The sequence below is a fragment of the Venturia canescens genome, chromosome 8, assembly GCF_019457755.1.
Source record: "Venturia canescens isolate UGA chromosome 8, ASM1945775v1, whole genome shotgun sequence".
Taxonomy (NCBI): domain Eukaryota; kingdom Metazoa; phylum Arthropoda; class Insecta; order Hymenoptera; family Ichneumonidae; genus Venturia; species Venturia canescens.
The window spans coordinates 21,689,564-21,705,073 of record NC_057428.1 but is presented as its reverse complement, the minus strand read 5'-3'; the positions used below and the strand labels follow the sequence as shown (position 1 = coordinate 21,705,073).

At 45.6% G+C, this 15,510-nt stretch overlaps 2 protein-coding genes across 2 annotated transcripts in view; both read left to right on the top strand.

The window, feature by feature from the left end:
- The window catches only part of LOC122415066 (serine-rich adhesin for platelets-like), a 39,967-nt gene that overhangs the window by 7,021 nt on the left and 17,436 nt on the right, over positions 1-15,510 (top strand). The window contains exon 2 of the mRNA XM_043426877.1: positions 13,276-13,890. The gene's annotated coding sequence lies outside the window, so the exon portion shown is untranslated. The remainder of the gene's footprint in view (positions 1-13,275; positions 13,891-15,510) is intronic.
- On the top strand, positions 5,347-9,179 carry LOC122415060 (odorant receptor 2a-like). Its single transcript, XM_043426871.1, has 5 exons — positions 5,347-6,337; positions 6,760-6,856; positions 6,942-7,055; positions 8,635-8,790; positions 8,875-9,179. The coding sequence occupies exons 1-5, from the start codon at positions 5,511-5,513 to the stop codon at positions 8,932-8,934; spliced, it is 1,254 nt and encodes a 417-aa protein (XP_043282806.1). The 5' UTR covers positions 5,347-5,510; the 3' UTR covers positions 8,935-9,179.

Below are 15,510 nucleotides of genomic sequence, written 5' to 3'. Positions count from 1 at the left end.
ACGAGTCACTGGTGTAGATTGACAAAGTACGAATTGCAAATTAGGGAGATAACAAAATTGGAGAATTACTGCAATTATTCGAGAGCTTTTTTATATCATTTTGTTGGACTCCAACGTTGCAAACTTGAGCGTCATTTGTAATTTCATTCACCAAAAAATGAGTTTAAAAAATTTATTTAAAATTTCGACATAATAACTTCGACCTAAATTTAGAGCGATAGTATCTTTAATTAGGAAGTAAAAATCGAGCCAATTTAGACACCCATAAAATACGATTCTACGGGCATGATCTACCTTAATTTCGCCGTTGGCTCGAATATCGTGTTTCTTAACCCGTAGACACGACATTCCCTTCGAGGTCGCACACTCGCCGCACTGATGCAAATTAGCACTTGGACATTTCAAGATGTTATATTTCATCCACGAATCTATAGAATTAATCTTGCAACGAGACTTTTTAGGGGTAACGAATCCTTAGTAATCGCTAACGATAATTAAAAAAATTGAAAAATCAAGTTTCATCATTAAAAAATGGGCAAGTTTCAACGAGTTGAATTTCTTTCCCTTTCTATATTATTTTTCCATACAATCTTACGATACTCGAAGAATCCCCGAGTCCGTATTCGTGTCCGTGCATGTAAACGCGTACATAAACACAGTTACGTATTCCGAGGAGTTGTTACAGGCGTTATACGGTATAACATACAGCTCGGTGGAGGTTATTTGAAACAGATATTAGATGGGAGGCTCGCGTCGCGCTCTCTCGTTGCGAGAGTCGTGCTTTTCTCTCGCCCCTGAAACTGGAGTAACACTATACTTTGGCTACGTGTATTTTCCTCTGGCTTTCTTCCTCCCTCGTTCTCATCTCCCTCCGTGGCCCTCCTGCCGCCTCCGCCCGGCGCTTTCTCTCGGTCCCGCTTCCTCTCGGTCTCTCGTGTCCCGTATACAAGTTTCAACTCTCGAGCTTATTATTATAGTATAGCGAAGCTCTTGCGATCTGTTTCTTAAAGGGGATGCGTCGGTGGCGTTTTTTTCCCGCCTGCCCCGCTGTTCCAACTGCGCTGGCGAATAGAAGAGCGCGGCACGGCAGAGCAGCCGAGTCGGAGCGAAATTTCGAGCGCCCCTTCTCGTCCCGGGAGCGCTCCACTTGGCCCTTTTCACCCTCCTCTCCGTGCACACACACACACACACGCGCGCGCGCGCGCGCGTGCGCGGGTACACACGACATATTTTTGTGTTTAAATATGGATGTATCCGTCGCACGTGTCCCACACACAGGCACGGAAAGTCTCACGTGCGCTCCCGTTGCTCCCTTTCGAGTAAGCTCCGAGCGAGATTCGTCACGGCAGCTCGGGGAGCCGAACTTTCGCGTTGTTTTCTTTTTCATTTTTATTTGAGGAGGATTCCACCCGCGATCCCGCAACTTTGCGTAGAGCCACGCGCGCCTTTTTGTCATTCGTCGCGCGCATCCAGCGTGAAAAGATAGTTTCGAAGGCCCCGCGCGCCTTCGAAAGGCTCGTCGCCCGGTCTATTTCGTTGTTATTTTCATTTGTTTGGCCTCTCGCGAGCGAATGGCTGCGCGTAGAAATTTCCATGTCCGCGCTACGCCCAGCGTGGGCGCAACCGCGCACCAAATCCCAGGCTCCGCGCTCACCGTACTTTTTTTCTTAATTAACGCGTTACATTAATTTCGTCATAATCAAGCGCTTGTCAAGATTTTTTGTCAACGAACATGCAAATACGCTCGTTCCCGGGGACTCCTAACTTTTCGTACTTTTCGCGATGTATTTGTATTTGTAACGAACACTTGTGTCCTGGAAGGAAGTTTCTATGATCGCGGGGTTGGAGCAGTTGCAATGGCGTAAAAGAGATGCTCGTGCCGATCGGAATATCGCGGTGAAATCATCGCTATGTTCCAACTCTGCCAAAATACTTTTCGGCACTTGCAACTCGCCCCGTTGACTCATCGTAGCGTGGATCGCGGTCGAGCTGCGGGAATTTCACCTCGGAATTAGTAGTTTTCCTTCATTCGATCTCGCCCTCTCTGCTGTTCCCGGTGGGCTTTCGTAATGGAAGCACGATGACTGGAAATAATGTTCGACGTATGAGAAAAAAAGAATGAAAAAAAAAAAAAAAACAGCATTCGGCTCGATTTGGAGCGAGAGCAAAAGAGCTCCTCGCTCTTCCTCCCCCGAATCGCGCATCATTGCGGATCGAATAAGATTTTTGAAAATAGATCACGCGTACATTTTGTTTGGCCGTAACGCGCACCGAACGATGTATTATCGATTATCGGAATCCATTGAGTAGTAGCTTACGATTAATGAAACATGAAAGGGGTGGGGCGGCGCATTTTGTTTTCCCTCGCACAGACAACATGTGTGCGGAGGGATATCGAACGTGCAACTCCTCTTTAGCTTTCTTCTACACACACGGAGCAGCTGAGCCGCAACCCCTTTTTTAACACCTTGAAGTTTTTTCCACCGCTCCCTCCCTTTTTTACTGTTTCCACCCTTGCCTCTCCCCCCGGCCCTTGGTCCACTTGGTCCAATATCCATCCAGCAGAGGCTCGTGTCGCTTTCCATTGTCTTTTTCAAGTCCCCGATGCAATGATTCCTTGCTCGCGGGGCGATGCTTCTCCCCGTCTCCGCGCTACCTGCTCCCACGATGATATTTAACGACACAGCCTTGAGTCTCCGTATGAAACGTGCTTCTGCTCTCGCTCTCTCCAACTTCGTGCGCACCCTACTGCTCGCCTCGTGTGGCCTCTACGGGCCAGAGAGATTTAAAGGGGATATAGCGCACTCGTACGAATCGCCCCCGCCCGTGTCCTCCGTTCGAGCACGCACACAGCCACGAGCGATGTGTAACGCCGAATACGGAACGTCCCCCCTGCCGTTGCCGTCCTTGTTTCTCCACTGTCCGCACAGTGACGTACTACAACGCGAAACGAGCACCTTCGCGCAGCAGGCACACGAATTCACAGACACGAGAGCGACGCTGATGCTGATCCTCGGCGCAAAAAGCATCTCTCTTCTGCCTCGCTGTATACAACGACGCCCCGCTGCTCGACGTCATTTTCAATGGAGCTGTGTACACGTGTGCGCGCACACATCCGCCGCTTGCACACTCTGCGTCGCACTATATCAAATGTTGGAGAAATAGAAACTTTGCAGGGGCCAGTTGATGATGCGCTCGGTGAGAGCACGCGGATCAGTGGACAAGCTCACTTGGAATTTTCGAAATCGATATTCTTTTAGACACGGTTCGATCGATTCAAAAATCGCTCCGTCAGCCTACGCAGGACGGGGGCGAAAATCGAGTTACGGAACCTCTTTTCAAGCGGTTGGACTATGTGGCAAAGAATTTAGATTTCGAAATTTTCAGCAACCTCGCACTCGCCGTTGCGATGTACCGACGGATTAATACTCAAAAAGAAGACTCTTTCCAACTTTGAGAACGGACTCGTTTTGTATGTTGTTAGGAATATATTGTTTTGCAAGAATCTTCGAAGCATTTGGCCACCGATTATAAAAAGGGCATTGTAATTTTTTTGAATTTTCTATTTTTCGTCCCGTGAGATATGTTTCGTTTTGTTTTCGAGTGCTATTCATCGTGTCAGACTTACTGCGATAAGTATAAATGTATGTAAATCGCAAGTTTTGCGACGTTGCAGTCCAACGAAGTGGACGAAAAGAACATTTGCAATTCACCGATTTTTCGTTTCACGAAGCATCGGAGCAGCTTGAAAAACTACGAACTCCGAAAATTCGGCAGGGAACGACGAAATTGGAGAATTACTGGAATTAATGGAGGGTTTTTTAAATATCATTTCGTTGGACTCGAACGTTGCGAACTTCAGCATCATAAATACAAGCTTTACCGTTTATTCCCGTACTTTCGGGAACCAAAACATTTCTTCGTTAGACTCGATCCTCTGGCTGGAAAATAGTTGGTCAACTTTATTACTCACGCACGCGGAGCAAGTTTGCTTGAGTTATTTTGTTAGTAAAAAAGACGAAACGGCCGATCGATGCTGCGCTATGAGAAACTACTGGATTGAAAAAAAAGATTCAAGTACGAGGAACAAACGAAGAGGAATGTCGAATGAAAATTTCTCAAACGATACCGTTTCACTCGATTCGTACATTTTCGCGGTTCGATCTTCCCCTGCCCCGGCGGCATAGCGAGCGGCTATGTTTACACAGGCATCCCCGGCAAAGCTCGTTGAAGTACGAATTGCGATCGCATAATCTTGGAAAGCGAGCGAGCGCAGGGAGCGGAAAAGAGCGAGAGACGGGAATATAAGGTACTTTGGAACTTGAGGGTTAACCGCAGGGTCAAAGCTTGCATGCTGGGCTCGCGATCCGCCACACTCTATACGAACAGCCGATATACGCGCGCGGCCTGCATATACGGAGTATTCGAAAGCTCGTATTTGCGTCAACGGAGTTTCGTCGCTTAAAAAACGATCCTTCCTGTGGGAGGAAGCTCCTTTTGTTGCATCGAATTCCTCGAGTTCGCATACGAGAGACTTACCTTAATATTTTATCTAAATGTGCGTGCCCGCGTCGATGGTCGCGTCCGGGAATGAAATATTTAGAAAAGTTTCGCGTCCGCTCGTTGCCGGATTTGGAATCTCAAATCCGGCTACGTTTTCTCGAGAAACCTGGGCAGAGGCTCATTCTTCACGGGGCGAAGACTTTCTCGAAGCACGAACCACGCGTCGTTGGGAAGACGCAACTTTCCGAGCACCCCGTATTCGGGTACGCGGCTGAGAGCGAAAAGGGCGCAAGGCAAATACTCTAGCTCGTGGGTCGGGGGGTTAAAAGCCTTTTAAGCCTTCTTAGTGACTGACCGATTTTGAGACGTATCGACCAGGCGTATTCGTACGTGTTGCAACGGTAGTAAGGCGCGATGCACCGGTTTACGGATCGTCTCGATCGTGTTGAAGTTTCCATCGATAATAAAAAACCAATTTTTCTCCACTTTCTCTCTGGTGAAGTACACTGTTTCGGAGATCTCAAACCCCTCCGAAAAAGGTCCGAGATAACTTTGACGTTTGTTTGTTTTTTTTTTTTTTTTTTCCATCGAGCTAAACTTCAGGACAATTATGGAGTCAGCGACGTTCGTTGCTGCGAACGTACTGAGTCCCTGTCGAGAGTCTCTCGATATGTGGGGGTGGGGGCTAACAAATTAAATGGTAGTTTTCTATCGAGCTCGGCGGAGACGTTTGCATGATGCAAGTGAAAAGTTTAGAGACGAGTAACTTTTCGAAACGTGTTTGTAAGAGCGAGGAAGAAAAGTTTTTCCCGAGGGACGTTTCTCATAATTGTGAAAGAGAAGTCGGAAAAAAGGGGGGCGCGAGTCAAGTTCTCCCAGTGAAATGAATAATTAGCCGTCTCTGTATATTCGTAGCGTTTACAGAAACGACGGTGCTGGAAGCACCGCCTCGACTCCGCGGAAATCCGTCGCGCGCGCAGTAGCTTCCAAGCCGTAAAACAATAATCATGTCCGTCGAAGTGAAGCGTCGCAAGAGCTTGACAGATATCGCTGTTGAGAACGAACACTATTTGAGCGATTTCGCTTACACCACAGGTTTCTTGCAAAGATTGCTAACGATAATCGGTATTTGGGCATTGGTGAAGATAAGTCCGAAGAAAAAGGAAATTTTGTTCGCGATAATATTCATCGCCATAAGCTTGCTGCTAATCGTGTTTCTCATGATACCGATGGTTCTGCACTTGGTATATACGAAGCAAAATTTGAAAGGGAAAATGAAGTTGTTCGGACCGATACTTCTCCGGGTGGCGAACCTTACGAAATTTTACTGGATGATTTACCGGCGTAAATCAATAAGATACTGCTTAGAACACGTTCGGGACGATTGGAAGATGGCCACGGGTCCCTCGGACCGGGAGATTATGAGGAAAAGTTCTTCGAACGGGCGTCAAATGGTCATTTTGTGTATTTTTTTTATGTACACCGCGGGAATATTTTATCAAGCTGTGCTGCCGCTGATGAGAGGCAAAAAAATAAACGCTCTGAACCAAACGATCAGACCGTTCGCTTATCAGATTTACGACAGATACCCCGCTGCCCAAAGGAGTCCGAACTACGAAATCATTTTTTACACGACCATCGTCTCGGCCTTTGTAACTTACACGACCATCATCTCGTCGTGCAGTTTGGCCGCGACTTTTGTGTGGCACGCTTGTGGCCAGATCGACGTTATCATGAACCGTCTTCAAACCATGTTCGATAATCTCGACGGCGATGTCGAACTTCTCAATACTCGCGTTTCCGTGGTCGTTAAATATCACGTTAGACTACTTAGGTGATTGGCCACTCCTATTTTCTCTCACCTTCTTTCATAATTCGCAAACGACTCTTTCGGTCAGACATCAATGCGCAATAACGCCAACAACGATCAAATCATTCCTACTTTTTCATCTCGAGATTTATCTCCTTCCAAAGCACTCTAGTACTTTCCTTTCCTCGTATTCAAAAGAGAGAGAGAGAGCGAGTGTGAACATTTCTTCATCGAGAAGAACGTCATTGAATGCGTATACGGTGCTGGCCGATCAGGTAGCATTCGTCGTTACAACTATTCTTATTCATACACCGTTCCCCTCGTCAATGTGAAAAGAAAACATCGTTAAAAAAAATACACCGCAATTCAAAACTCTCGTTCGCTGCTCAAACGCAATTTCACGGAAGAAACTTCTTTTTTTCATCCGCATCGATTTCTCCTTTCAGACTGGCCGATACGATCGACAACGCACTCAGCGAGATTTGTTTAACCGAAGTAGTCTCTTCGACGTTTTTCTTTTGCTCGCTTGGATGGCGACTCACGGTAGATCATTCGTTCTTTCAATGAGAGAATATTGGACGAGAGCATCAGCCACTTATTTTTCTTTCCTTTCTTCACTCTTTTCCAGCATCAACTTCGAGCCCATGACTACGTTGCAATTGTCACCTACGGTGTTTACATTGTGACGATTACTTATAATCTGTTCATATTTTGCTACATTGGAGAAATTCTCAAGGGACAGGTACAAACATACGACGCCGAAGTTTGCAACGTTCGAGTCCAACGAAATGATTTTAAAAAACCCTCTAATTATTCCAGTAATTTCTCCAATTTCGTTCCCTGCCGAATTTGCAATTCGTACATCATTCTACATCGGGCAACTCGACATTGTGTCATCTCTCCGGTCAATCTTCCATCGTTGAAACTGTCCAAGTGTAGCAAGTGTACGGGCGCGTAGCAACCCGACATTTCCTCTCGACTCTTATATGTCCTCGTGTTTTTCGTTGACTGCGTACTTTTCGCACAGAACCGCTCGTACTGGGCGGAAAATCTTTGAAACGTGTCAATCTTTCCATATGTACGAGCTGCCTGCTTCGTCAGCAGCTCTCAAGTTTATCGACTAATTTCTAATAGAATCATTTCCATTATGATTTTGTCATAAATATTCATGACGATCGTGACAGATCTCTCTACAGTTTTTTCAAATGATAATTCTTCATTCTACATATATTAAGATTTCAATTTTTTTTGCCCTTGTTCTTTGCCAGCATGGTTTGATTGGACTTGTTGGAAGTTATTTCGGTTCGGGTTCATTGGGTCGTATGGAGATGCACGATGTGTTCAATTTTGCTCGATGTAAAGTTCACACCCTGTCGAATTACACAAATGTTGTTTATTTTTTCTCACTTCGTTGCGATTCCAACGTTGCAAACTTCAGCGTCGTACAAACATTTGTTATTCACTTGGATTTAACTTAAGCAAGAATAATTAAATATATCACGACGGAAAACGCGTTGGCGCACAAGCCCCGAATCAAGCTAACATCAACCGAATAAAATTTACCAGTGTGCTGCACTGAAAACGAAATTTAGTTGAAACGTTCAAAATTTTGTTGCCCGAATCAAATAAAACAGTCGAATACGTCGGACAAAATATTATGGACGAGTGCAAAATAATTTGTCGATGTGGTAAACAAATGATTGTTTCAATTTATACAAAATATAACGCTACAACTAACGGATACATATCTAAAGATACCGATTATTACGAAGACAAGTATGCAGTGAATGAAAGAGTCTATTTTTTTCTGCGTAAACATTTTTCGTATTCCTATAAAACGATATATTTGCACGGAAAGAAATATTTTCGATGAGCCAGCCTATTGTAAAAAATATTTGCTGCCCGAGCAAATGATTTTGCTGAAACGTTTTTATTTCTGAAAAATTGATAAAAAATACCTCGTTCCGTGCGGTCGTGTGCGTTTTTTTTTTTTTTTTTACGTATCAATTCAAGAAACCCTCCGTCGTTTCTCCGCGCTCAAGCAGCACCATTTCGTTGTGCGGCAAAGTCACACATATTCACCGTTTCATTTCGTTGAAAACGAGAGAAAATGCTAGTCTTTAAAAATCGCGTGAATCGTTACGCGAGTGTTCGTCACGATTTTTACAATCGATTTATCGTAATTTCGCAAAGCTTCGGTTGCAACGCGGGTCGCGATGGACCGTTCGTAAAGCTCATTCGTTGCATGATAATAAAAAAAAGCTCACGAAATGCTCGCTCGTTGGAAGGAACGAATGACAAATTTTTCTATGTGAGAACAGTGCGCTCAGATTGGGGAAAATACGTACTTGAGCGACTGGTGGAAAATGCCAGGGAAAACTGGCCAAGCGATGGTATTGGTAATCGCAATGGCAAGCATCCCGCGGGGATTAACAGCTGGAGGAATAATGGAACTCTCCGTGACGAATTTCGTGTCTGTGAGTTAAGCTCGAATTGAGAAATCGCGGCTTTTAACAATCTCGGCTGTATTATCCATGTATTTATGCCGTTTTTTTTTGCAGATTATAAAAACTTCGGTAGCGTATATAAGACTTATTATGTCTCGAGACTGGACGTCCTAACGAATTGACTTCCAAGAGAGCCCGGTGGGGAGATTCACACCGAATTACGGATTGACCTCCGCACTCACATTTTTTTACACAACCTGTTCCTCCGTGACGAGTGTTTGCAGAAAAATATTGTTAAATATTCACCCGAAAATTGTAATATTTGAGCACACAAGAGTGCGGTACAACAAATGACTTATTTTTGATGAGATTCCAATCTACTAGTTGTACATAGAGTATATTAAAACCAATAGAAAGCACATTTGGGCAATGTTCTTTGCTCAAACCCACATTTTCATTCGCAGCGTCCTTCCGCCCCTTCCCCTCATCTCGTTACAAGGAATGCACATGCTTTTCCAATGAACCAAAAGTCAATTCTTCGAGCGATCGTTCCTCCCACGAATTACGAGTTTTTTCACACGATAATGATAACTCTGCTTCCGTATCCATGAGCATGAGACGAAAAAAAGGGGGATTTTTTGGAATAATCTTGCAACCGGAAATGAACCTCTCGAAAGTGCTGAAGTCTTGGAAATCTTGGGCCCGCCAGGGGCAATGGAAGGGGATGGAAAGTGGAGGGGATTCGAGTCCCTTGAAAGGTGGTGGTTCTCCAGGTTGCGATTATTTCATGAACGAGGCATGAAATCAAGGAGGGCTTACCGAATATCCACAATTTTTCAACTTTCAGTCATCCTTCGTATCCAAAAATAAGGAAAAAGTTGCTCGATTAAATTTCCCGAGGAATGGGACCGATGATGGGTAATCCCTCATTGTTAAATGAGCATCGAACTAATTATAGCGCCGAGCGCGCCGCGGCTTTCTCTTCGCGATCATAAATACCGATACTTTCATTTATTTTCCGCGCAGAGATTAAACAGTTGTGTTCCTAGCAGCAATGCCCGCGGAACAGCGAAAGGAAGGAGCAAATGCGTAATGAATAATTCGTTTCCCAATTGAACTTCCGATCGAATAAAACGCGTTGAGAGTCGAATCGTTGATTGCTTTTCGAGTCAGTTGTCGAATACCAGCGCTACCAGGCGCAGCAGTGTATTTTCAACGCGGGTCTCTTTGTGTAATTCTCTATTCGTGGGATGCAGGTTAGTCAATGTCGAACAGCCAAATACACGCGAACACCGCGTGTACTACGAGCGCGTCACGCTTCCGCTTGCCCAAACCAGGCTACGACTTTTCCGTGTTCCTGCGTACGCCGTGTTTTCGCTACACAAGCGCAGTCAAAGGGCCACGAATACTCTTGGCATTGAAGCTCCTTCGTCAAAACACTAACGGGACGATACACCACCGCGCGAACGAGGAAAGCTTTCTTCTCGCGATTCTCGTCGCAGAGATTCGTTTGATGCTGCAAATTTTAGCTCGCCGCGCTCTCCTATATCATTCGATGAGTTTACAAAATTTTATTTTCCGCCTACTTTGACCCTCGTGTTCTACAACCGAGACAAAAAGAAGCAGGCGAATGATATAGAGAAAAGGAAAATGTTTTGATGTTTATGCGGAGGTGCAGCGGGACGAGGAGAGCAACATAATTAAACGGGAAGACCGGAACCACGAGAGAATTCCGGTCTCTACATTTCTCTCATCCCTCCGCTCTGTCTCGCTCGCTCTCCGCACGTACACCCTGGCGTACTTCCTGCCGTACGAACACACCGCTCGAAGGACCTTGTCCTACAGGATAAAACAGGCACCGCAGGAAAGCAGCGACTTGCGATTTAAAAAACGCGAGCAGAGGAGCGCGGAGACTCGATATACGGAAACATTGCAAATGGCAATTGGCGATTACTGTTTACGGAGCGTCGGCCATCGTTGCACCCTCTCCGTAACTTTTGGTTCTCGTGTTTTTTTCCCCCCGAAATTCGAGAAAAATGAAACGACTCGCTCTACCGAAATGTATAGTTGGTTAGATAAGAATAAAAAGAGTTCAGCGTCTCTGGAAAATTGGTCGAACGGACGAGTTGAATTTGACATTGAGATTTGATTGGACGAGAATAAATCCCGCGTAGCAGTCACATACAGACAACATTGTGGAAAGTTGTAGATAAAGTTTTGATGAGAAGTGCCCCAACGGGCGATTCTTATGCATAATTTTTTTGTCGATTTACACTTTTCCCAGAGGATTGTCCAGTTTTTTTCTATATTCCTCTGCGCACGAATGCCCTCGTTGACAACACGAGAATCTATCGTTTCTTTTTCTCTCGATGAGCCCCTCCGGCGCGCGGGAGGTGGGAGAGGAGAAAGATGATAAAAACAGCATTTTAGCAGCATCTCTCCGTGCACATTTCTCGCAGTGGGCTCGCTCAACACACTCGTAAACTCTTTTCCTCTCTTGCTCCCGCTTTTGGATTTATTTTCCCGTATATATTCATCTCTTACGTTGTTAACTCCTGGTGCACATTCGCCGGTGCGCTCGGCCAGCATAAAGAGCTACGAGTTTTCTTTGCTCGTATGCACGCTCGGGCATTGTTGGCCGGGCTCACCTCCGCGGCATGTATGCACGCGTGTGATATATTTTCTGGAAAGAGGACGAGTGTTTATGTGCGCTCTCGTCCCCTTTGCCTGTGAATAATGAAAAAAGTCGTAGTTTCCACGCCGCGTTGGCTCTTCTCGGCGGCCTGCTGCTGTGCTGGCACGCTCGAAATGCAAAGATCGCCGTAAAATTAATACGTGATGCGTCGCGCGATAGAAATTGCGTCTGTCGTGTTACCGGGATGCGCCCGCGAGTCCACCGGATGAGCGATTCGATTAAAAAATCCCAAGTTCCGATGGTTTTCCATTCGGGAAAATGAACCGAGGAGTTTGCCGAGTAATTTTTCTTCTCCATGCACGAACAGGCGGAGCGACTGATATTGCCAGGTGGCGTCCCCGTTGGACTCGAGACTCACGATCCTCCGGAGATTCTTCCAAGCGAGTACAAGAGCTTCGCGCCGCGCGCGCCCTCGATATACGGAACGAACATCATTCCCTTTTTCCCCGTGGGACAGCCAATAAAACACAATACGTAGATCCGGCGCCTACAGCGGGCTTGTAGAGCTGTGCCTGCGTGTATAATACACGCGGAAGGACGAAACCAGTTTGAGTCGTATGTACGCGTGCTGCTGCGCCGAAAGCCCCGCCACGGAAGCTTTTCCCTCGATCATTTTCCCCTGAAAAATTCACGCACGTGAATTTCGTTTATGTAAGAATAGTGCGCTTCGATTGCAAAGGTCATTACGGTGCTCAACCGTAGAGCTCGCGGGGCCTGGGCAGTCCTCGATGTTGCACGGCTCGAATCGTCGAAGAAAGCATCCGATCGCAGTGCAGCGGGAGGAAGCGCGCACGTCTGTGCCCGCGGAACGTTGTCCGAAACAGTAATTCGCTGCCTCGCGAGAGCGTTGTTTACCTTCAATGTGATTCGCAGCGCGTAATCGCGGCTCGTGGACCGGAGAATCGGTGAGCGCGGTGTGTTTACGCGCATCGGTGAAATGCTCCCTCCTCCCCTCTGCTGTTCAAGATGTTCCGGGAATAATTAGAATTTGCAGAATCATTTTGATCATCGGATTCGCTGAGTAGCTTAATTCTGCAAAGTCGTTGGAAATTCTGTTGCTTTATCGCCCGGTAATTCGAGGCAACGAAGCGCGTTTCATTCCCGCGCGCAGATATCAACGTTCTCGTTAAATTTTCACGCGCGTTATTCATAACGCAAGTGAATGTTTCGATTAAAAAATCGCGCCTGAATTATTCATCGGACTGGATCCCTCCGCTCGAGCAATGAAAAATTCATTGGTACGTTTGATCAATTAATATTTCATTTGTAATTATGGCCAACCCGTGGAATGCTAATTGATTTAATCAAGGACCGAATACAATCGGGATATTCGGCAACAAAATAAATGCATACGGCGTCCCGCGGCCGCGCAACCTTCCCCGAATTTCAATATCCTTCTCATAACATACGTTTCATCATCGTTCGCCGTTCTCTCGAGGTTTGTGAAAAAAAACATGAGAAAAAATAGCTCCGCGTTTTGACAACGTTTCGGACGTTGCTGGACGCAGAATTGCGAGCACACGTAGATGGCGTTATTGATTCTCGTGCTCGATAAATATACGTGTAGAGGACAACAGAATGCGCATTCATGAGCCGTGGCTCTCGTATAAAATATAATGACGCGTGAATGAACATTGCGAGCGCGCGCGCGCGAGAGAGAGAGAGAGGCGGAGAAGGTACCTCGAAAACCATCTCGGTTTTCATCGCGAGCAATGGTTCATGATAAATACCGAAACGTCATTATAGTTCTAGTCTAAAAATAAGGGTCCACCGATTCGATGAAAAATCGATAAAATTTGATTTTCGTTTGTCTGTTTCAGGGGCGTGGGTGGAGGGCCTCGCAGCGGAAGGATTAAACAGTGAGTGTGGGTGGTTGAAAGCAGTGAAGAGTTGAGAAAAAAAGTGTAACCGGCACTCGGGGGAAGAGTGAAGCAGAGGTAAGAGCGGGAGGGAGGCCTTCGGTCATTTGTTTCGGGGGTCGAAGAGGGCGGGAGGGGGGGGGGGGGGTGTGAAAAATCGGCCGAGCGCGTTGAGGATCGGGCGAGGTTGCTGATGTCCGCCACGAGTGGTGAATTCTCTGCTCCTGGACGGTGCTCGGGACGAGGTCGAAACAGGTCGAATCCTCGAAACGTAATTAAATCGTGCAAGCTCCAGAGGGAGCCGAGGCTCCTGCTCCTTCCGTCGTCGTCGTCGTCTTCGTTGTCGACGTCGTCGCCAGGAACGAGCAGAACCAGTCTCAGCTCAACTTGCGCCCCTACGAGCTACGAGCTTCTCATCACCGCTCACACCGGCGGCTACTGCTACGCTACCGGCCTCCACGGATCTCCCAACTACCAATCCCAACTCGTCGCATCGACAAACCACTATCGCTATAGCGTAAGACACTCCTCTGAATGTCTTCGCACATCCAAAAGTCGTGCGTGGTAAGATTCGATGTAAATATACCCATTTTATTTATTTTTTCTATACTTTTACGGACAACCATGTACTTGCTCACGCTCACCTTCTTCGTACTCTTCGTGTACTCTTCCTTCACCGACAACTCGATGTATCATTCGACTTGTTAAGGATGATCGATCGTGACTTGAAAAAAAAGGAGTCAAGAAAGAGTATACAAAATAATTGAACTCGTAGCTGTTCTGATTTACGTTTACCGCTGTTGAATATTCGTGTTGTCGATTTTAAGAAACATGATTAAAGGTACATAAGTATTTCGTAGCACAGCAATTCGTGAAAACTTCAAAAATAATATCGTCAACGAGTCTGTAGTTTTTTTTTCATATAAAGTTGTAAACAAAAGACACTTGGCATGGCCGCTGGCGCATTAGTTGTAACGTTGCCACATTTTTTAATAGAGGAGACCGGGGCAAAACGGGATACTCGAAAAGTGAGAGAAATCTTTTTATCTTTTTTTTTCAGTGGATAAAGAATACAAATTTTTACAAAATAAACATTGGCAATCTTCGTTATTAGTCATATCATTAATTTTGAACTGAATTACATGACGCTGAAGTTTGCAACGTTGGAGTCCAACGAAATGATGTAAAAAAGCCTCTAATAATTCCAGTAATTCTCCAATTTCGTTCCCTGTCGAGTTTGCAATTCGTAGCTTTTCAATCTGCATCGATACTTCGTAAAATAAAAAAATTGGTGAATTACAAATGTTTTTTTCGCTCATTTCGTTCAACTCCAACGTCGCAAACTTCAGCGTCGTTGAATTACAGAGGGTGCGTTCGAGGTACGTTAGAGCGTTGTAAGCGCTGAGAGCGCTCACAGCGTGCGCTCGACTTACGTTATTCGAGCGCTGTAAGCGCCGAGATCGCTTTCAACGCTTGCAGTGGCAAGTCGGAAGCACTCGGTTATACGGGTGTGAAATGCACCCAAGGTGCATTCAAATAAAATCATAGTAAAAAAAAATTTCATGAGTCTTTGCCTCGTTTTTTTCGTGACGGGAGTCGGTACCCCCGTTTTGCCTCGGAATTTTTTTTTGAAAATTGAACAGAATTTCAGTACATTTCTTAGTTTCTGGGCGTAAAAAATAGACAGAGCTTCCCAAACTTTTGAAAAGTTCAATATTTCCTTAAGTATCCCGTTTTGCCCCGGTCTCCCCTACTACTTCGTCGTTCTCACAATTTTCAACCGGAAATCAAAACTTTTTTGTAAGATTATTTTATTAAAACCTGGTTATCGTAAAATAGGTTTTTTGATGAATAATCTTGGATTTTGAGGGAAAAAAGCAGTGTTCGTGATCTGATTCGACAAACGACGTGCCTCAAAATCCTCGACTTTATGGGCAATTAATCCAGCCCGAATTTGGATAATCGACACGTGAAATATTCATCTGCATCGTAGAAAAATTTGAGGTCACAGTTTTGGATTCGACCTCGTGATCATCGATCATTCTTAAAATTTTTGCCTTCGATCGCATAATTGCATGATGCACGAATCGTCTTTTGCTGTATTTTTTTGGACTGTATTTTATGAGCTTTCTTCATACAATCGGTGCTTCGTCCCGTCGAGGACGAGGAGTCGCGAGAAACCCGAACGGTTTCCTG